The sequence below is a fragment of the Chiroxiphia lanceolata genome, chromosome 1 (genome assembly GCF_009829145.1).
Source record: "Chiroxiphia lanceolata isolate bChiLan1 chromosome 1, bChiLan1.pri, whole genome shotgun sequence".
In the NCBI taxonomy this organism is placed as follows: Eukaryota; Metazoa; Chordata; class Aves; order Passeriformes; family Pipridae; genus Chiroxiphia; species Chiroxiphia lanceolata.
This window is the reverse complement of record NC_045637.1, coordinates 122,669,876-122,692,903: the sequence shown is the minus strand read 5'-3', so window position 1 is coordinate 122,692,903 and position 23,028 is coordinate 122,669,876. Positions and strand designations below refer to the sequence as shown.

Sequence of the window (23,028 nt, the reverse complement as noted above, 5' to 3'; positions counted from 1 at the left end):
AGAGAGCCTATAGCTCTCAGTCAAGAGCCAAAAAATCAGTCTGCTTTTAATCTAGTGCACAACATGTTTGGCACAACAGCTAATTATTCTTTTAAGTAAATCAAGGCTTGTGGCAGAGAGAAATCACTACTGAAAAGCCAAAAGCATTAATTTATATCTGCTCTAATACTTCTGCTATATAGTAATTAAATTCTTTATTCCACTATTTAAATCTACAGCACAAAACTCCATTTTCAAATCCTCATCGTAAGGATTCAAATGCTGATCCTTATTCACAATTCTCATTGTGAATATACAATCACAAAGTATTAGACTGCCTCTATCCTGCTGGAAGTAATATTTGCTTCTCTTTAGTAGGTGTGACTGGCAAATGATGAGTTAGCTCACCAGCTTATCAGATATCTAGTGGTCTGAACCATTCTCTTTTTGCACCTATTTATACCTATTATAAACATTTCTGTGTTCCTCAGAAGTACAGTATATATCTATTCAGAAAAAATAGAATCCCAATCTGTTAACTGTGATACATAGGCCCATAGAGCATTCACCTTGGCTCCAACTCTTTCACTGCAGGAGAAGAGAGAAGTTGGAGGGCAACATGCCACATCTCCACTGGCATTCATTTTTGTCTTTTGATGGCTGAAGTCTCCTGTTTAATTAATTTACAACAGGAAGAGATAAAGTGCCCTCAGAATGATAATTCTCTCCCCATAAAATAGGGGAAAACCTGTTTGAAAACAGCCCTGGAAATGAAAGGCTCCAACTCAGCACACTTCTGCACCAGGCAATCCCACTGAATTTAACCGAAGTTCAGCAGAGATAATTAAGCTAAATCCAGCTATTTCACCTTGTTTGAAAGAATCAAAGATTCTGTCAGGCAGATTCAAATGCAGACTAAGTATTAATTGCCATCAAGGCAAAAAAATTAAAAAGAAATTCAGGGATGCACTAATGAAAAAGTAATATATAATTCTGAGTTTTAACTAAGTCTGGAGTATGCTACATCACCAAAGTATAAAAAACGAGTATCTAAAAGGAACCTGGAAAAAACTGGAGCCTGCTCCATGATAATTCATAATCAGATCTATAATTAGGAATTTCAATAAATGATAGCATATGCTAAATATTATACAGTACCTGAAAAATCTAGGCTGATGCTCTAGATTGTTTTCTTCTAGCACCTTCCGTCGTTCTCTCTGTAGCTGCTCAATCCTCTGCTTTTGTATTTCAGCTCCTTCAATATTCCCTTCCTCTAGAAACCTGTAGCAGCAGCGACATGAGACAATTGGTGCTCCTCTCCCCCATTTTACGGCAGGTAGTTCACAGTGTTTCAAAAGTAAACAGCTACATCTGCAGACAACTACACTATCAAAAAGCACTTAAAGAAAACTAACTCAAAATAGTCTAAGTGAAAGTGAGTGTATGGAAGATTAAGAACAATTTAAGGAAGATATTTAAGAGTTAAAACAGTTTACCTTTGGTCTGGTCTAAAACGTGTATCAGTGGATGGGAGTAATGACTTAGTCTGAAGGTCCAATTCATTTAACTCCAGTGCAAATTGAGTAAATCCATACCATTGTTCATAATCTTTAGGCATTGGATCTACAGAAGAAAAGAGTACATTCAGAATTCCAAGTAAATGTTATTATCTTTAGAATAAAAATTCCAAGCTCCCTTCAGTCATTTGTTTATCCTTGATCCACAGCCTCAGTTCTGCGGGAACAAGAGGTTTTTAATAATGTAACAAAAGAGAACATCCCCCTTGATAATTGCTCTGCAACAAGACAGATTTCTGTTCTCTCAGCTGAATCAGAGCACAACTGTGATGAAGGTCATACTATTATCATAGTGCTTTTTCAAACTACAGCAGACAAAATCCCACGAGTTTGGGAGGAGTTCAGTTATGGCTGTCATTACAGAACTGAGCTTTGTGGGCTATCCTCCAATGTTTAACACATGAAATACATGACACTTCTTTATACAAGCAGTGGAGGGGTTTGTTCCTTTTTTTTTATTTCCCTCCTGTTAGAGTCCTCAATACCTACTTTATGCCCAAATACGAAAACGAGGGAGAATGGAGAAAATGCAGGAAGCCACAGGATTAAGTTCTCCATATTATTTAAATGATGTATTCTTCTGATCTAAATTCTAAATGCTTGACAAAAATCCAATATTCTACAGAGAAATAAAAAGAAATTGAGGCCTAGTAAAGAAATAAAAACAGTAAGCTCCTTCTCAAGCAGATCTCAGTTCCTGTAAAACAGCTGTTCTGATCACTAACTTGCTCTCCATATGCAGTTTGAAGATGAAGTTGTTCCACAGTATAAACTTTCATGCCACTTCCCAAAGAGTCGATGCACAACTTTCCCAGCTTTATCCATGACACTGCCTTCAATCTCATGTGCATTTGGACTCCAATACTTTGCCTTGAATTAAAAGGAAGAAGAGAAAAAAGGTGCATAAGAGCTCAAGTGTGGTTCATTTTGCCATGCCAGTAGCACCATGCTGTAGAGTAGTTTTCTGAAATGAAAACTATTAATTTAGGTATGCATTAAAATATCATATGCAAACAACTGCTGTTAGTACTATTAATCAGCTTATTAAAATACTAACATTGAGAATCGTATTTATGTGGTTTGACTTTTTTAGGGACAGTACTATGCAAAGCTGATCTTGAATTTTGCCCAATGACAGTTGACACGGACTCCCGACTTGGTTATCTACATCTTCTCCAAATTTGCAGAAGAGGAAGAGAAGGAACTGATACTTTAATCTCCCATTTAGACAATTTACAATATCAAAAGTGTGAGATTTGCAGGCTCTCAGTCTTTAAAATTTGAACTCTAAACATCTACTGCAGCTCTGAAACTACATTACAGTATTTTCAAATAGGTGTTTGAAAAAATAATCACCCTAATGCTTCTTAGAAAGCACTAGGTATTCAGGAAAACAAATAAGAAAACTTTCCTCCTGCTGCTGAGCACCATGCTGCATAGGTACACTGAAGTAATTCCTTGTATCTGCATGGTCTGCTCTGTGTAAAGCACAGCCTTTCTCCAGCAATTAGACACAGAAAATGCAGGTTAAGTCTCCTAGCATGCTTTGCAAAACTATTTCTCGGGTTAGAAATTTTAGCATTGCTTTGAATTTTCATCGATTTCCTTCATTAAGAAGAAGAAGAAGACATCTGTTACCAAAACCCAAATTTGATTTCAGTTCTAAGGACAATTTCTGAAGAAGTCATATCTTGAGGCCTTGTAATGAAGAAAAAGCTTTGAGTAACACCATAACCTACAGCTGTTGAATGAATACAACCACAGCACATGCCAGTGGGTTAGCAGGAGGCATGTGGTAAACCACTGTCAGTAGACAGCTTGTACCTATGTCTCCCATCAAACTGAGAGTAAGTTTTCCATGATATTTCTTCCTTTCCTTTCTCCATACTTTTCCCTAACTCCAGTGAAATCACCTGAGAAAGCTATTGTTTCTCTTTCTTCTCTGGCTCTGCCTAGTAAATGGCAATTCCTTTAAAGTTGCTCAGAATCACAGGTAATTACAGCTTGTAAACAGTAGTACTGAGCTTCATCAGAGAGCATATCCACCCACTGCTGTGTCTGTTAGAAAAGACACTGCCAACATTGCTGTGGTTACCTTTATGAAAGTCAGTTTGCAGTGGCAAGTGTCATCATTAAGATTTTTGATGATGATCTCTCCATAGTGTTCAATCCATCTCTGCCCACTTAAGATGTTATGGATGCAAGATGTCACCTTGTTCCATGCAAAATGGTCTTTAAAACTGTAAGGAAAAATACACACAAGAAAAATCATGTGTCATGTTCAAATGAGCTGATAAACTAGCGAAAATATTTGCAGAAAACTTGATCAAAGAAACTCAAAATATATTTTTTTTTCCTGGAATGCCTCATTTTCTTGTTCCACACCTTCTCAAAACAAACCCTATGACAGCAATCCTGTCTTCCACAAAACCCTTTTTGCATCTGCTATAAACTTTGGTCTTGAATTCAGATTTCTCTCAATTTACTTATCTTTCTTTACCAGTTTTAAGTTTCCAAAAGAAATCATTCTAATGGCTTCTACTGTCTGAAATGCCCATTTCACAGCTTGTAACACAGTGACAACGGAAAACACAAGGACATGGGCCACCAGAGTCATCTGAGGACTTAGTGAGTGGGATGAGCTTGGCTCAAGCTCTCAAGGCTGAGCCTATGTTTTTGCTTTAGGCAAGAGCAAAACTTCTCACCAGCTACTTCAAGACGCAGTTGCACACTGGAAGACAGCAGACAGGGAGAGATGAACAAATGCCAGTAAGGTAACACAACATTCTACCTTTTATTAAAGAAGTAGATGTTCTTATAAAACAGCTTTATAAAACATCAAGGAAAGTTTCATGGAGACATATTCTACAATTTGTTCTGGGTACGAATAGCCAAGTCACTACTGGTAAGGTAAAGGATAAACTTAGAAAGCATCAGTTTCCCCATAGCAACTGCTTCACACACATTCCATGGAGATATTGGAATCTGTCCTTACCTCCTATTCATCCCTTGCTTTCACTTACTGCTTTATAAGAGCACACACACAAAGACAGTTTTTACAGACCAGCAGATACGTGACCAATTTACCCCACAGTAACTTGTTTTTCTGCCCCTAACTATGCAGGTCACATGGTCTATCACAAATGCTAAAAAACTGTAATTGCTCCAAAATTAACCTTAATACTAATGCTTTATTTTTCCCTATAGCCTTCGCACCTTTTCTGTACCTAATTCTATATCAAATACACAGGGATAGAAACCAGCACATGGAGATCACATATAAATCAGATTGCTTTCCAGTTCATCAGCCCATTATGAGTTCTAATATTAGTTATCTTGCTTCTGAACCCTCATTTGCATCCTAAAAACCTTTCATTCCACAACTTACTTAAGCTAGCTGCTATGAACATAACATGGTTTATACATTACCTTTTGGATAACATCTTACGATATCACAATTTTATCCACTTAAAAGAAAAATGCATGCTTAGTCCCTTAGTTTGATGAGTGCTATGTTCTTGAACTATTTTTATTCTTTTTTTTTTAAATTGGTAAAATAATTAATTTTGTACTCTTTCTTTGGAAAACAGATTTAATTGGAACATTACTCAACCTTTAGATCTCTGGTTCTGCAAACATGATGGATATAGGCCAAATTTTAAGGGATTTTAATTGTTGATCAATAATGGGCACTTTGACAAGCCAGCGTAGGAACATTGCAGATTTTTAGTAAAAAAACCCAAACAAACAAAACCACAAACAAAATAAAACAAAAAACTATACTCAACACTTAACTACAGTGGCTGCTTACTTCCTTGGATAATAAATACTAGATATGTAACTGGTTCTATTTATCACCTACAATAATTATTTCTGCAGTGGTGATGGCTGTTGACCTCACCTACAGTCCAGGACCCCATGGTGTCAGGGTCCATACAAATATAGGTACAAAGGCAGGAACAACAACAACATCCATTCCCCCAAATCCATATTCAAGCAAAATAATTTGTAGCTTCCTCTACCAAGCAGTTTTCCTCTGTGACTTTAAAATGCATAAAGGTTGAAATTCAACTGAAGTATGAAAATACCAACTTTTCTTTTTTCAAGGCACACAGTAGTGATTTTTTTTTCAATCTTTGTTATAACTTTTGGAAGAGTTAGTGCTTCTGATTTATGCTTCTGGTTTTGGTTTGGGGGGGTTCTTCTTCTTCCCCTTTTCCCCCTTTTCCTTTTAAATTAAATCATAGTCACCAGTTCTTCTAAAAGTCTAACAAAGCACAGCACAGCTTGTTTTCATCTGGATAAATGTGGCTTCAGTGTGTGCAAGCACATCTGTGCCTGTGTGTGAACAGCAATGCACAACTGCAGCACTTACGCTGGAAGAGTTACATGTGTTGTACCAACTGGAACAATTTCCATGGACTTTCCCCAGAATTTGTTTTTCCATCTTACATCTGAAACAGGAAGAAGAAAATAAAAAGACAGGTTTAGTCATAGGCATGGATGAATCAGTCAGTTCCTGAGTTCTACTTCATTGTCAAGAAATACAAAATAACAAAGTGCAACATAAGTGCTCAAAGAATGCTGTGGACCTTCAAACATTGGTTGTTGGGTTTTTTGTTGTTTGCTTGTTTTGTTTGATTTTCATTATATTGTTATTAAAATAGCAAAGTAACATATGTTTAAAGTCCTCTCAAAAACTTTTTCAAAAGAAAGGAATTTGAAAAGCTATAGGCAGCATATACTTGTCTACAATTCAGTTGCTAGTGAATGAATGCAGACATTTTCAAAAACAAAAGCAGAATTTCAAATACAAAAGTATAACAAGAACATCCACAGTGAAGAGGTCAAAGAATGTTTCAAAAGGCACAAAATTACAGAGGGATTTAGTCTAACTTCCTCTGTAAGTTTAACTGTCCTTTTAAAATCTTGACTGAATCACAGAAAGACGTCCAGGTCACATCATTTCTTAAAAAAAAAATCCAAAAAGATACGAAAACTCAATGCAAGTTTAACCAAATTTATTAAGCAAAAACACCTGGAGGAGAAAGAAACATAGAGAAGCATGGCAAAAGGGGTTTAGAGTTAAACTGGGCTAGATAATCAGATATTAACTTCCATAATAACTTCAGAGCTCAGGGGAATAGTACCTTTCCTACATCAGACACCAGGAACTCCATTTCCTACACAATCTGAAAAAGAGGTGAAAATTCAACTCTAGTTTCAAAAATATGTTAGTTCTAGCACAAGGAAAACAAAACACTGTTTCCTGTGCAATTTTGAGGGGAAGCTGTTATGGTGGCTGTGAGATAGATGCTCAAACCACAGTTAGGAGATTACGTATCTGCCAAGTATACATGTACAAGTGATGACTGAGCCACACTAAGCTGACTACCATTGCAAAGACTGGAATGGGACATAAGGCAGAATGGAAAAAAAAATGATCCTTTTCTTATCAGTTGAGAGAAGGACCTTTTGTGGTTTTTTTCTGTTTTGAAGTTTGATGCTTAGTCAGCATCTTCAGTGACAGCGATTCTGTTGTGATTCCTACACCGCCCTATAACAGGTCCAACACTACCTAGAGTATGACATTGTTGAGCTGAATTCTGTACTAGCTTTCTCTCTTCTGCAGTGGGATGGAAGAGAAAGAACAAAACCTGCTGAGTTTAACAGTTTAAATGCATTACCAGACTGTTTCACATTCTATGTTCTCACAGATGGCAAAGCTGTCCCACAGTGATCAGTATGTGGGAGACATCTTGGGAACCAGTGTGCAACTTGATCATGCAAGAATTTTACGACAGCAGAGAAAAGCAAAGTGTTATTTCAAAGAGATGCTCAGACTAATTCAGGCACAGACGTTGTAATAGCTGGAACTTTCTTAATTTCCACTACTCATGTGTTGACACTGCTTTGCAGAGTCAGCTTCCTAAGTCATGAAAAGCTATTTCCAAAATATCTGTCCCTGTCAGAACCCAGTCTTCTAGTTCACTAGAAATGATCAAGAGATTTATTGATATGAACTAAGGTCTGTTTCTGGTGGGATGACAGCACTACTCTGGCAATGTTGCTGAGTACTATCTCCTTTTCAGCTGAGAAGGTAATACAGCAAGTGAAAAGATCTTTGCACACAGAAAGAACTAAACTCACTGACAAGCTGCCTTTATGATTAACTTGATATTAATCTTTCTACACATAAGTTAGTATAACCCCATTACAAGAAGTCACAGCATTTAAAAATTGCCTTTGCTATGGAAAAAAGTCACTGTCTAGACCTCCTGTAAGCTCAGCTAGCCACATTCAAAAACATAACAAACAAGAAAACCTAAACCCTACTATAACCTGATCGATTCTCCAGCGCTCATCAAGACCAAATCTCAGACTCTTTCTCATTAAACAGATTCTCAGCTCTCATTATTACAGCAGACCTTTTTTCTCTAAACGGAAGTGTTAAAATATTTGAGTGATAACAGTTGTCAAGATTTGTTAAACAAATCAGTCTCATCTATTTTTATTAAGACAGGCTGCTATCTAGTCTTATTTATACAGTATTCAGTTACTGAATATATTTTTGGTCATCTTAGCTTTTTGGCTAACAACAAAATGATTCTTGTGTCTCCTTGCTTACAAGGCAAAGAATTACATGAAATAATAAAACTCAGACTAATGGGTTCCAATTTCTGTTCTTTATGGCTACATCTGTAATAACTATAATCAAGTCAGCAGAGTCAATCATAAAAAAAAAGATTATAATATGGCTACATTGTGAATTGACAAACCTCTGGGTGAAGGATTTTAACTGAGTTAAAAGGCATAGTTATGTTTTGTGTACACTCCAAAATTATCTAACCACGCAAGGTACTATTATTGGCTGACATCTTCACCAGCGTTACACAGCAAACAAAGCTTCAACACACGTCTTTTGAAACAATGTTAGGAGTTACATAGCACAAAATCTTACATACTGTAATAATGCCAGCATGTAAATGTATTTCCCCTTGCTGTTAAGCCCATTTTTGAGGATTACTTTCAGACCAGGTTTACAAGATTTGCCAAGGTTCAGGATTTAACTTGTGGCTTTTTTCATGCTGTCTTCTAGATTGTTTGTTTTATAAATAGCTTGAGGTACAATTCTTCTTTACTAAAAAAACACACACACATCCCAAAACCCCTGATTTTTAAGAACTGCAGACATTTTTACATTAAAAGAATAATCAATGTTATATATAAAAAAACAAACCAAACCACCTTGAACTTTTTTATAATAGCAGAAAATCTAAGTAAGAAGCATGCAAGTAAGTATAGGTTAGCATTTCTTAAAGGCATTCTAATACACTTAAAGAAGGAATTTCAACTTTTCCTAATTTCTGCATATTTTGTGTTAGACATACAATGAAAATATTATGAACACTATAAAAGTAAATGAGAGACTGAAGAGTTACCTTGCCAAAAAGCAAAATTCACAGATTCAGCATGGCATGCAGAAATAGGTGGATGGTGACTGACCTAACAAGACATAAAAGGGAGAAAGAAAAAGATGAACATATTAACCCTTGAACTGTCATTTTGGTTTGTGTTCTTTGGTTTTTTCCCCTTTCACTCCCATACGGCATTTACAATTTGAACATTTACTTTCCCTTTGCAGTTGTGCCCTGAAGGGGGAGGCAGTGAGATTAATAAGGTACTGAGGCTTAAGAAGCCTTGAAATAAATGGGAAACACTTATTTTAAAAGGCCTGTGAATTTTGTTTGAATGAAAATCTAGCTATATGTTTTATACACTGTTTGTAAGGTGATAATTAAATTTACCCTTAGGACCTCTTAATAGATTAAGCCACACTTTGAGCACACAGACAAATTAAAACAAACAAACAAAAAACCCACACACAACAAAGGCCTAAAGCTTCTGTACTGTAAATAACCACAAATCCCTGACTATGAGGGAGGAGGCAGCGATCAGCATCTCTGAGGGGGCCACAGGTGGAGAAATCAAGCCACAAAATTCCATCCAGCAACCCCTTCCACTGCAGTAGTGACACTCCAGGTGTTTCTACTGCAAAACTCTAACCACGTACACTGCATTTCATCAGCTCTGAGTGATAGCTGTACATGAATTAGGGCAACCACCAAAAGAGCAAAGCAAGGACTGAGAGTAAATAAACAAATACACAATGCAGACTATTCAAATGCAATAGTAAATTAAAAAACTGCACAAACTGAAAGCAGCCACTACTCCTTGCCTTAGAATTCTCCCCTCTGGCTGAACACTAACAACAGATCAGGACCAGCGCTTTGATGCCTACAGTCCTTTGGGCAACTCTATTTTCAAGTCAAATTGCTATTTCCCACTATGAATTTAATTTCTTAACCACCTACATGGCTCAAATGCAGTTTTACTTTCTTCTTTGTTACTCACTTTGCAAATCCGTCACAGGCTTCCAGTTATTTATTGAAATCCTCTACTTGGTTTAAAAAGAAAGATAAAAGTACTAATTACTCTCAGCTATGGCCTAATCCACCAAGAGCATCACTCACTCTTACATACTGTACCTAGATTAACCCCAGATGTCACTATAATACATGGGTTAAACTTGGCTCTCACTTAAACTGTTATAATTCCAGAGTAAGGTCATGGTGCTGAGAGGAGTTATTCTAAACTCAATCTAGTAATAGATCAGAATCTTTGTTATTTTATACATTTTGTCTATTCTATGGATTACATATTATCCACACTAAAAAATTATGTAGAATAAGCATCAAAATGCTTGCATAGGCAATAAGCAACTGCTCCTGATGCAAAGAGAAATATTTAATACTTGCAGGCTGCATGAAATTTATTTCCTCCCTTCCTAATATTTATCTACCGCATACTCTTACAGTAACTTTACCACTCTATAAACTCACATCACTTATTTCACATATTAGAACAATACAGACCAAGCCCCCTCATGTATTAAAAATCCTGCTTATAAAAGGTAGCCTTCGTACTGATTTATCCAAAATTCAGGTGAAAATTTCTCCTTTTAATTCAGTGTAACGTTAAGCTCAGTATCAACCATTTTCACCTTTGTTACTCCAATTTGATGTTACACTGGTAACTGCAGTGCTCTATACATGTAATCTTACTACTGAAGTAGCACAGTGAAGAACCAGATACACTGCTTGAACTTTAAATTTGATTCGTGCTTTGAATGTTTTTCTTTTTGTTGGGGTTTTTTCCCCCTCTCCTTATTTTTGCTCTTGCATGTGGCATTTCCTGAGACCAAGGAAACATCACAGAGCACTCCTTTTTGTCAGCTCTACAACATATTGTGCAAAATGCTGTACCTTCAGAGCTGGTCAAAAATACTTTCCATTTCATAAAGGCTCTTAGAAGTCTTTCTCTGATCAAATTTCTGGGTTGTACACCTCTGCACAATGCACTTTTTTGTTATGTCTAGACAGAATTAGACACCTTTCAGTCATTCTTACTTTCCTAGGCACCAGATATTTAAGTTTTATACCTCTTCAACATATGTTTCAAGCTTAGCAATTTTGGTAACTTGGCTTGTTTAAATTTAATATTTTTCATCCATACTTAACAATTATTCTCCTACTGAGGAATTATCTTCATAAACACTCAGACCATGATGGGTTGTACACATCTTTCACCTACTCAGCTGTGGTACCAGATGTGAAAGGCTTAGCCTACAAAGTATTTGTAGAGGAAGCAGAAATATTTATGGTGCCACAGAAAATACTTGTGGTTGATTGACTCACACAAGGGATATATTTGTTATAAAAGATGATATTACATAGCTGAAGATACAGTATTTGTAATGATCACACACACACACACACACACACACACACACACACACACACACACACACACACACACACACACACACACACGAAAGAAAATGGCAAGAATGTAAATGCTTGTTGCAGTCCTGATCAGATTTCAGCATGAGGAATTGCACTCTACTTAACCAAGTTATCTAGTTACTGGAGCAGGCAGCCTGCCAGCCTTTGCTTCTTGAGTGTCAGCTGTTGGTTGTCATGTTCCATGCCAGACTTAGCAGACTTTCCTCAAAAAAACAATTTCCTTCATTTATAATTCAGCAACATCCCTTGATTTTTGCTGGGCTCAGGTTGTGTAAAGTAATTTTGTATTTTGCCTTTAATTCCAGGGGATTCCAGAAACACATTTAGAATGATGCAATGTATCAAGTAGCAATTCTAGGGGTTGCAGCATACAATACCTGTTCTGCAAAGAACTGGAAACCCTTATCTTCACGAATACATTCATAGGTTTCTCCAAGTACAGGATTAAATGGCTTACTTCCAGCTCGGTAGTAACTGGATGCATACGCAGAGACTGCAAATGCAGCTATATACACCTGGGAAGAACATGTTTTGCATTTTGATTAACTAATTTATGACAGAAATGAAAAAAAAAAAAAGGTTATCCTAACATCAGATTCTGTATTTTTCATTTGCAAAACTATACACGTGCATGTCTCCTGCAAGTTAAGCCCTAGTTCACACATTAGAGAATTATTCAGTTTTCAGAGAGTCAGTCAACAGTCCAGCAATGGAATTATGAGTGTCAGACACTGCAAATCTCATCAATCAAAAAAAGCATTTCTGAAAAGTGTTTGAAACGGCTTAGCATTCTGCAACAGAGCTCAAAGCAATAACCTTAAAAATCACTGTTAGATTTTGTATAATAACTGACTTTTATAGTTATAGTCTGTGATTCCATAGATCTATCAACTATCCTTTATCTAAACATGGCACAGGAAGCACGGGATGAATTTTCACCAAGCTTGCTATTTCTAAGGCAGTTTGAATTAAATTATCTTTTATCTACTGTGTGCTATGACTTAGTCATGAAACTGTTCTTGATTAGGACTGAGACACAGGTAACCCAAGTCAGCTCAAGCACAATTCCTTCTAAACATGAGGATTTAGAATTTGGGGTTGTTTCATTCAAGTATTTTTTGTACTATTTTTCTGCTTTCATTTCCTTTTCCTCATCTTATGAAGGTGTAGATGTTCTCCTTTCACAGTTTCAGAAACCAAATCCACTTAAGAAAGTCTCTTTTATGAACTATTGCAATTACTATGCAACATCCAGAAATAATTTTGCCTCAGGAATTTCTCAAAGGCAAAGATTACTCGTAATTTCCAGACGCTTGGGAAAAAGCTTCTTTTCACTCCCCTATGAAAAACTACTGCTCATTTCCTTTTCCTGTTAGCATATGTTCTCAAGAGAACAAAAATTATGGACTGGAAAACACCGGTGAACAGCCACACCCTGGGAACAGACCCTAAATTGTAACCCTGGAGACTGTCAGAATGAGGCAAGAGGCTTCTCAGTAAGTATTTGTAACATGACTATTTACATTCAAAGTTATACTGAGTTGAAAAAGCTTAATTCAGTTCATGGGAAAATCTTTATCTTCCTGTTAAGAGAATTTAGGGAGTTTCTAATCCTTTATTTATGGGCTTACATATTAAGTAGTTCTTGTACACCTGGAAGCAGAACAACTGAAATGCATTTTTCTCTTGTTCTTTTCAAGTGCAGAATTCAGAGTTCCACACTGGCAGAAGATGACACCATTATTGTACCCAACATACAATTGTATTGGCCTGGTTTTGAGATCCTGAACATTTTGGATCAACTCCAAAACTTCAGAAAACCAGTTCATAAAAAATATTGAGCTCATTTAGTTAATACAGAGATATCACAGTTTTGTAGGGCTGGAAGATCCAGCATCTTCTCTTTACAAATGTGTTACCAGATCAGACACTCTTGAAAAAAGAGAAATTGTAGTTTTCATACACAATCCTCTCCTCCCATTTTGCTGCAAAACAGAACTAAGCTCCTTTTCTGTTTAAACTTGTAGAACAGCAAAGTACTTGAGAAAAGAGAGGCTTCCTGAAAAGGCAACAGAAATGATGTAGAGGAGTCAAAAGCAGTGGTTATGTAAATATGTACAGGCACATATTTGGAGAGTTTGCCTCTCTCAGCTGAGAGAAACAGAAAAATGCAACCAAATATCTTCATTTCTTTAGCACTGTTTTTATATTTACTCTATTGCAATTATATTGAATGTTACCAAGTATTTGGAATAACATATTTACCATCCGTTCAAATGGGTTCGGTGTGTGCGCTGCTTTATCCAGTAGTTCACTGTACTCCAGCTCCTCGCAGAGACGCTGAAGGGTGTTGAGCGGCTCGTTTAATTCAACAGGCATGGCCACTTTGGAGAGATCCTTTCCAATGTTGTTTCTCAGGATATTCCAGAGGCTGATGTTACTCGTATTAGGACATGGAGCTGGTAAACATGTTCTTCGTTTAGAATTGCATCCAATTCCACTTTCAGAAATACAGTCTGGAAAGGAAGTGGCAGAACAAGTCAATTCACACTTAGTTTCATCCCTCTTGCACACATACATTAAAATGCAACCATCTTTTCTTCTGTCAAAACTTCCTTCCACCCACAATTCATTCAAGTATTTCACTTGTGGTTTGACGATAGCCTGTTATAAAAATGACAAAATTAAGAACAAGATTTTATGTATTTTAACTGAGGTAAATGCCAGGTACAAAAGATGAGTAAAAAATGACCTTCCTTCCCCTTAAAGGATGTAAGAAAAGACTCAGACTTTCCACTGAATTTCAAAGAGTAAATATTGTAACCATTTTATTTGTAACAGAGATGGATTCTTATCTGTTTGAGGGACATAAAACCTCCTTCCTTGACAGAGCTTCAATTAAATTGACACTTCTCAGAAGGCGAGATGTAACTTACAGATTTAGGGATAATAACAACTCCTACTGATCTTTTCCTACTTTTTTGAATACTCCTACCAGGGAAATTTACTGCACACGAATTTACATGCAGACTTTTCCACAGTGTTCCTATAGCATTTAAAGCTTTTTAGTGACGTTAGCTTTGAGATATGCCCATACAGTGATGGAGAAATGACATGTTTTAAAGGTGGAAAGGCTGAGGAAACTGTGGAGCTATGGGTTTGCTAAAGATAAAAAAAATAAAAATACTCGAGTCAAGAGTCCTTGAAACAAAAATCTGAAGTCTGTGTTGCTACATCAAGGCCATTGGAACACAATAAATAGTTCTAAGTGTGCCATGAAATGATTTGTAGCAGGATCCAAATAGAGCTACAAGCTTCTGCAACAGGCACTAGTCTAAAGTGATTACATTGTTTAGCTGTACATCACTTTCGTTTCAGAGAGGAATGAGTTTGCCACTACAGGAACATATTTTATCTTTACACATCCTTAGGAGCACCTAGTAAGCTGCTGCCTTAGAATCACTTACTATTTGGAGAACTTCGGGCATAGCCTCCGTCTGTCAACCCCCATCCTTTCCTGGCTTTCCTCACACAGCTTTGTCTCAGAGGAATTAAAACCACACTGGGCAGCACATCTCTTCTGTGCTGCACATGCCCAAAGCATCCCTGCCCTTAAAAGCACAATTTCAAAAAGCATTTCTTCTGCTGTTCCACTGACATAAGCATGGTGTCAGCAGTGCTTCCAGCAGTGACAGATAACCCCAAGGACAAACTTCTCCGTGCCCGCTAGCCCACATCTCACATGGAGATTTTAAAGTGTAATCAGTAGCCTCAAAGTTTTGAGAAAGAAGTTTCCATCTTTCCTGCCACTTGCAAACTAGAAGTCCTAATAGCTTATGTGGCTGAGTTACTGTAAAAAGGACAGGTGAACTATTTGCAGTCCCTTGCCTATATCTTTCTTTTTGCATAAAAATGACACGGGCACTATGAATCAGAAAATCTACTTGAAACAATTATACTGTTGAGAATTAAAAGATTGGCTCCTATACTTCCCTATTTAATATCAGAAGAGGCCAAAAACAAGGATGTTCCCTTAGATACCTCAGGAATGAGGAGATATCTGGAGAAGGAGGTAAATGCTAAAGATTTATCCTTGATTACAAGAGATCCCAGAAATGGGATTCTGGCTACTAACTGACTTATTTACATATTCTGCAGTAGCCCATTAATTGGGGTAAAATGGTGAAAAAACAGAGTAGAGTAAGAACTAAGATATTCAGATACCAAGTTTTCTATACACTGAAGTTTGCCCACCCTCCATTACAGAAAAGCCTCTGCAGTTCTGGTTTGCAAGAGCTGTGACAAATAGACAGCATCAATACTTAAGGAGATTCGTACATCTGACTTCCAGCTAGACTCAGTGACCTTTAAGGCCAAACTGGGCCATTATCAACATCTGGTCTGACCTTCTACCTTACAGTGGCCAGAGGATTTTATCATAATCACACAATTTATGGTGCAGCTAAAGCCCTGTAGAAAAAAGACACTCAGCTTTCTATTAATGGCAGTGGCAGGCTGCCCAAAGCACAGAAATAGCAGGTACCAGAAGCACGCGGAGGTACTGCTGATATGGAAGAGCTTCAGTGACAGCCTTTGTTACAAGAAGATGAACAGTCACACTAGTACAGTTTTCTAAGGTCCTGATCATGATATGAAATAAATCTGTATTCTTTCCTATCTTACAAAAACAAACAAACAAACAACAAACTCTTCATTTTTGAACAGTTACAAAATAGAACAATTCTCCAGGCATATCAAACTACCCAGGTTCACAGGGATCTACAGGTCCTTGGAGATGATCAGGAAACAGTTGCTAGTGAGAAATCAGTGTTCAGCAGTTTTGAAGATAAAAATACATTGTTAGAGTGGGAAGAACATTGTGGTTAGCTGAAAGGAGTTCAAGGCACAAAGCTGATCAGTTTGTTATGATCAATTCTTCTCCCTCTTTTTTTGGAACTCTTTCTAATTTGAAAGACAATTAAATTAGCATATGTACTAACAATACTATCATGATTAAAACATGCACCAGGCCTGCCAGTGTGCAATTATTCTCACATTCCTTTAAACATGAGTTCTGCTAAAACAACACAATTCTGAATGGGGTTGTTAAATTGCAGACTAAAAAAACAGTGTGACAAGAACAAACTTACTTTTTGAAAAAAAAAATCAGTTAGGCCTTGCTACTTTGAAAAATCCTATGGCCATGTGAAACTGAGGAGTGGGAGCTGCACCAAAGAAGTCAAGAAAATAGGTGTTTCCCTGCTGATACAGAACCACTAATCAACAGTGGCCAGACCGTGTTAAACATTTTAGTCAGAATCTGCTGTTCAAAAAAAATCTGAGGCTAAAGAGAAAAAACACAGGCTGTTTACATCTCAAAACCTATAATATCTAATTATCTAGTAAGAGAAGAAAAAAAAATATCCCAAGCAAACAGAAACAAAGAAAATTCTCAAAACATGGTGTAAGAAAAAACTGAACTTACCTAAAGTTTGTCTTTCATTCTCCATGTCATTGCTTAGGTTATCTTCTGAGATATTATCACTGATATCACTTACATATGAGTCATCATCTGATACCTGAGTGTGGGGGGAAAAAAGCAAGATTACATTCACTCATTAAAATAACCCCATATGCATGAGAAAATTGTTACTGTCCACTGCAATTATCATTTTAATATATTTGAACCATTTTCAGTACTACAGAAAAATGCTACAAACCCCTAAGAAGACACCACTGAGTTTAGGAGATATCATCACTGAAAATTCAACTACTCTTTTAGTGGAGACAGCTTGGTCTTCTTGGCCTCATAGCTAAGAAGACCAAGCTTTCCTCATATCAAAGACCAAGGTTTTTACGGAACTCAAAAGAGGTGACAAAATGAGCTAATGAATTTCAATGTGCACGACATCAGCCACAGGGTACCTACAGATACAACAAGGACAGCTATGAATAACTATTTCTGTGATGTGACTCCCTAAGCACCTGTATAATGACTGAAGGCAGACAATACAATATATGCAGTATTTGCATAGTAGCTACCTAATTGCCATCTGCCTCGATGTGTATATAAGAGTTCTCCATAATAATTGCTACACCTTACTGTGAAGAGACAATGATAGAAAATAAACACAAATGGCATATTACTTTCCAAATGTTTTGAAAATTCAAATTTTCTGGAATTCTAATGTACAGTTGGCACTCAGAAAGACTACATGTCAATTAGCAGATAAGAAACTACATCAGAATGATATCAATCTTATTGCTCAGACCTCATTTTCTGAAGAACTAGCAGACAGTAGGACTTCCTGTGCATCAAAAAATTCTGTGAGAGAGTCAGCTATAGACAGTCTGCTTTCATTGGAGACCTGGTGAACAAGACCTCTGCCTTCTTCTCTTGAATTTTCCTGTTTAAAAGAAATAAAAAATTTTGAGAGGGGAAATACCACAAACATTTATGCATGAGATTCCACAATCATATAACTTGAAGGGCTCTAAAACACTGGGAGAAGATTGCACATGCTCCTCTCCAATTTAAGTGAAAGGTAACATGTTTCAAAGAGGGATTTAAGACCAAAGTAAAACAGACCAAAGAGAAGAAGGAAAAAAGAATGCAAAAAAGCAATGCCTATTCAGTAAATCAGTTATGTGCTGCATGTCAAAATGTTTTGCTATTTTAATGATTTAGCCAGATATATACAAGTGTGTCATCAAAAAGCCCACAAAAGGACAAAACTCCCACATCTTTATATTACATCCTAGCTTCATGCTCCTTTCTGATCTTGGCAAATGAATCAGTCTTTTCCTCCCTAAGCCTTGCTTATTGCAAAGCCTGCAGTACAGCGGTGTACAAAATTCAGAGGGGTAAAGTTGCTTCCTTTATAATAGAGTGTTTTCCTAGCTCTTTTTCTTCACTAATTTTCTGTGCTGTTCTTTGGAAAGTTTTCCTTTATATCCACACCGGAGATATCTCTCATGTTATCCAAAACCAACACACTATCAAAACCATATAAGCGGAATTGCTTTTGCTGCTGGAGGCACAGTTGATTGCCACAGAGATCTTGATAACTCCTCCCATGGAAGCTCTACAGATTGGTGTAAGTGAAGTTCCAAAATGTGGCCTAGCAAAGGTGAGGTGACCAGTGAAACTTGGCTCATTCTGGGGATACAGTAAAAAAGTTGGAGAACACTGAGCACCTTTGTTTTTTCTGATAACTCCACCAATACAAAGGAAGCTGGCCCAAAGGACTTTATTAGCTGCTTTCAAGCTTTTCGGCATGAAGTGCTTTACTAACTTGTAACCATGACTGCTCTACCATAATTTTGCAGGAATTGTACTATTTATTTTCAGAAAAACATAATGAACAGTCTGATAAATCTATAATCAAACTGACAAATCTTCTTTCAAAGCTTTTCTGTTGGTAGGTTTTACTATTGTATGGAATGTTATTCAGCAGATGCTGATAATGGTGACATGGAAAAAACCAAACTGCTATACAAAAGACTTTAAAAAAATCCTTCTGATACAGCAGGGAAAAAAGAGGAAACCTCAACATTGTCTCTTCTGTGGGAAGGCAGTTACACTAGCCTACCAGTAAAAAAAAAAAAAAATCTTACACACATAAGCATTGCTACTGGGATTGTTTCCAATACTATTTTGAATCTGAGAAGGAAAGTGAGCAGGAAAGACTCATAAAAGAACAGCAGGTTTTTATATCTAACACATAAGTTTCAGGTTGTCTTCTTCCATGTTCCCACTCTGGCATGATGAATTACAATTAAACTACCCAATAGACAAACTAAACTTTTCCTTTATGCAAAGGCTTGGGATACTATCTTACACTGCTTCAATTTTCACAGGTCAATCATAGCACCTGATGTATCATGTAGTAACAAGTTTTTTGCAGTGACCCTGTCTTCCTCAGAGCAGCACTACTGTATCACAGTCCTCAAACAATTTTAAAATTAAACTTCTCCAGTATAAGTGATTTTATCTTTAAGTTCCATCCCAAAACTTGCCAGAGGGAATTTGTGAATGAAACCTCTACGGACTATTTGAAATCTGTTTCTGTCATGTATGTCTCTATGTGTGTATAGTGCACAGAACAAGTTTCAGAAATAATCCATTGTCACTGCAAAAATGTTCACTAAATAAGAAAATAAAGAAAGCCTAAAATTAAATAACAGTGCATTAACGCTTTTCTAAATAGCAGTTGAAGTGTTGTTCAAATTCTCATGGGATTAAAAGCAAAAGGCATTAGAATGATCAACTACCTTAAGGAAGAAAACCCCAAAACCTGAACAGCTAAATATCACCAACACACAGCTCCACTGAAACAGAACTAAGCCAGAAGTGAACAGATGGAATGACTAAATTGTCTTTAAAAAGAAAAGGAAATAATTAGTTATATAAAACCCCCAGCATTACATCCACTCAAGTTCTAATGGAAGATTTATACTACAAGCGTAGCAGAGGTTTCTGTATGAGTTAACATATAGGAAAATCCATCAGAAATAACACTGTTCTGGCTTCCCTCACTAACACCATTAACACTTAGATCTTATGACTTTTAATTACACCATATTCACACGCATTCTGCAGTGAGCCAAAAGATTGTCTGAACATCGGTGCATCTCAAAGTGGTTAACTGGATATATAGAAGACTTCCTGCTTTCACAAAAAGAAAACTAAATGGTAGAAAGAGCTCTTGTATGTCCAATTAACTTTGATCCTTTCATGGAAATGTCTGGTAAGTGTTCTAAACCTTACACAATCCACACCAGTAGCCAGCACTCTGGGTTAACAATACTTTGACAGTCAACAAAAGGTCTACAGAACTTGAAAGTTAACAAGGGACTAAGGGCGACAGAAACAGCAGCATGAGGGTAACAAAGTGGCAGCTCTGTTCATGCTGAATGAGAAGCAGGCAGGAGGCAAGGGAGAACACCAGGAACCAGTAGCAAAAGGCAACGGTAGGTGTGCTCAGGAAACCTGCTCACAAGGAAAGTCTTTGAAATCAAATATCACACAATGCATCATCAGACGTGACTCACAACCACAAAAGCAGACTCGATTTGCTAACACAATACACCACAGGGGAGACATCAAGAAAGGACAAGATGCAGCTATGCAGCACTGTCTAGATGTAGGGGCTTGAGGAACAGACATCACTGAAATAGGAAATCCATACCCACCTTCACCAAATCTGGACTTGATTTTGCATTAGATGCTGAATCAAGGATCATAGATTCGGCATGTATTCTGCGTAACCGGTCTTTAAGATCTGTATTTTGTGCTATTGCCTGGAATATTTAACAAAAATATTGGGGATATAAAGTTCTCTCAACTAACTCAAATGTGGGTTTATTGTGTAAACAGGGGTAAAGAGTATTTAAAGTGCAGTATAAAACACCACCACAACATTTTTTACTGATTCAGCAAATCATTTACCTTAAATTCTTCAAACCTTACTCGTTATCTCTCAAAACTATTTTTGTTCAGTGTGAGGGAAAAGATACTTAAGTGGAAAAAAAAAAGTCAGAGATGGTAGGGATATTTCAAGGTTTCCAAGCTGATTTCATAAGTTACAAATTAATTTTGTGCATCTTTTTTCTTTTCAAGTTCCCTTCCTTCACCTCCATTTCCAGCCGAGCCTCTCTCAACATTAGTTTTTGCCACATCCAAAACCGTTTGATTTTCCCATACTGACAGTTCCCTTTGCCTTCCACTGACAGAGAAATAAGACTTAAATTCTCACAGGTACAGGTACAATTCATGTCCTATCAGATTATAATAACAATGATCAGAATAAAAAGCCTCTACTGCAAACTCATGCTTGTTACATGTTATTTATTCATGCTGGGTACATCTGATGGACAAATGTCAACTAAAGTAGACTTGTAGGAAGAGTGCAACCCTGCCTGCAACGAAAATATCTCTGAAATAAAAGACTGGGTTACTAATTTTGGAACAACACTGAAGACTCAGTGATTTGAATCAATACCAGGACATGGAGAACCCTGCTGTTTACACATCCGTGTTATCCCACAAATGCTTCTGATTTTGGAAGCGCTTTTTGTTGAAAATCACCTTGGGGGCAGGAAAGACAAGTAAGCTCAAAGTGATGATGGAGGGGAGAAAATAATTTCTGGCTTCAACTATATGTGGGCTGAATTTGCCATACAGGTATTTAGCACTTCTGCATCAAGCGTTCAGCACTGTGTTATACCCACAGCATCAGGTAAGTGCAAAACAGAATTTACACAGCTGCCCCATAATAGCATCTTCCCATTTTCATTGTTTGCTACATTTTCATTGTTTTCTTCCTTCTGCTGTCTTCTTCCTCTCTCAAAACCAAAAATACCGTATTTATTCTCATTTTGTATTTGCTTTTCTCAGATTGTGAGTAGGTCAAGGATACTATCTTAATGAGGGAGAAGCACAGCCAGAGATGCTAATTTTGTGGTGTTTTACCCACTTTAAATCTGTTCACTTTTCTTCCCCTGCCAGGTTGAGAGCAAAACAGAGCTATGTTTGATAGCTTTAAACCCGTGAGTCTGATTTTTTGTTTCTCCTGTACAGAAAACAAATAAAATGAACAGCAACAAACACGAAGTCAAAGTCATCAACACAGGACTCTCTCACAAGGAAGTCTTCAAAATATGTCAACTTTATCATATCCATCTTTCCTATGTTTCCAAATGAAGCTTATTCCTTTCTCCTATAGGATCTCTGCTGTACAGGGTGAGAAAATTTCTTTTGGCATCATGGCTTTGCAGATCTGCACGCCCTCAGAGGTGTTAATCTCTGCTGAAACTGCCAAGGTTCACAGATGACTTCTGGATTGGCTACAAAAGCCTTATTAAGTATCAGATAAGACCTAAAAAATTACTTTTAAAAGACATGTACAGGATGAAGATGGACAACAGAATTTCACTGCCTAAAAAACCAAAATAATTCATGCTAAACTGAGTGTTCACTGAGTTCAGCAATCTTAAAACTGATTTTTTGATATAAAATGGTAGGCAAATAACCCTGGAAAATAAAAGTCACCTATTCAAATATCAAAAGAGGAACATCTGAAAGCCAAAACCAAAGAAGTGCAAGTGAGCGAGTATAGTTATTATGCACCAGGCTTCAGCTTTCTCTAAATGCTATGAAGACATCATGGCCTTTAAAGGTCTAAGCAAAGAGGTATGTTAAAAAACTATAACCACATGTAGCTTTTGTAAAGCAAAGGGAAGTTTTCATACTGAAATAACTCTAAGATGATCTACACACTGATCAGTGTCAGAGTCTCCCCTGCCTCTGATGCGGTATTTGCAATAAACACTGAAATTTTAAGGCCATAGTAATGATGGCCTTCATTGCTCTGAAATCAGATTACTGTTCAGTAGACACACTGAAACATGACCAGTCTGAAAGTTCTGGTCTCAAACAATTACATAAAACACACCAACCAAACACTCCCCCTCTCCCTTTTTACAAAGAGCACAGTCTTCTGTCATTTAGAACTCTGCCCTACCAGCTCCATCACTGCTACTAGAGGACTAAGAGATAATTAAGGTTGGAAGTCAATGTAAACAAGTTGTACTAGCATTTGCTT

The 23,028-nt window shown here is 37.0% G+C and overlaps 1 protein-coding gene across 4 annotated transcripts in view; it reads right to left on the bottom strand.

Moving 5' to 3' along the window:
* Window positions 1-23,028, bottom strand: part of OSBPL3 (oxysterol binding protein like 3) — a 94,068-nt gene that overhangs the window by 8,011 nt on the left and 63,029 nt on the right. For 3 of the 4 annotated variants that reach the window (XM_032704485.1, XM_032704476.1, XM_032704470.1), the window contains exons 13-23: window positions 20,618-20,725; window positions 17,695-17,829; window positions 16,908-17,001; window positions 13,688-13,938; window positions 11,800-11,937; window positions 8,999-9,062; window positions 5,932-6,010; window positions 3,652-3,796; window positions 2,282-2,426; window positions 1,476-1,602; window positions 1,138-1,260 (exon numbers count right to left, since the gene is read on the bottom strand). In XM_032704485.1, coding sequence (XP_032560376.1) covers window positions 1,138-1,260; window positions 1,476-1,602; window positions 2,282-2,426; window positions 3,652-3,796; window positions 5,932-6,010; window positions 8,999-9,062; window positions 11,800-11,937; window positions 13,688-13,938; window positions 16,908-17,001; window positions 17,695-17,829; window positions 20,618-20,725 — 1,409 coding nt within the window. The remainder of the gene's footprint in view (window positions 1-1,137; window positions 1,261-1,475; window positions 1,603-2,281; window positions 2,427-3,651; window positions 3,797-5,931; window positions 6,011-8,998; window positions 9,063-11,799; window positions 11,938-13,687; window positions 13,939-16,907; window positions 17,002-17,694; window positions 17,830-20,617; window positions 20,726-23,028) is intronic. The other variant, XM_032704496.1, reaches the window with a different exon arrangement.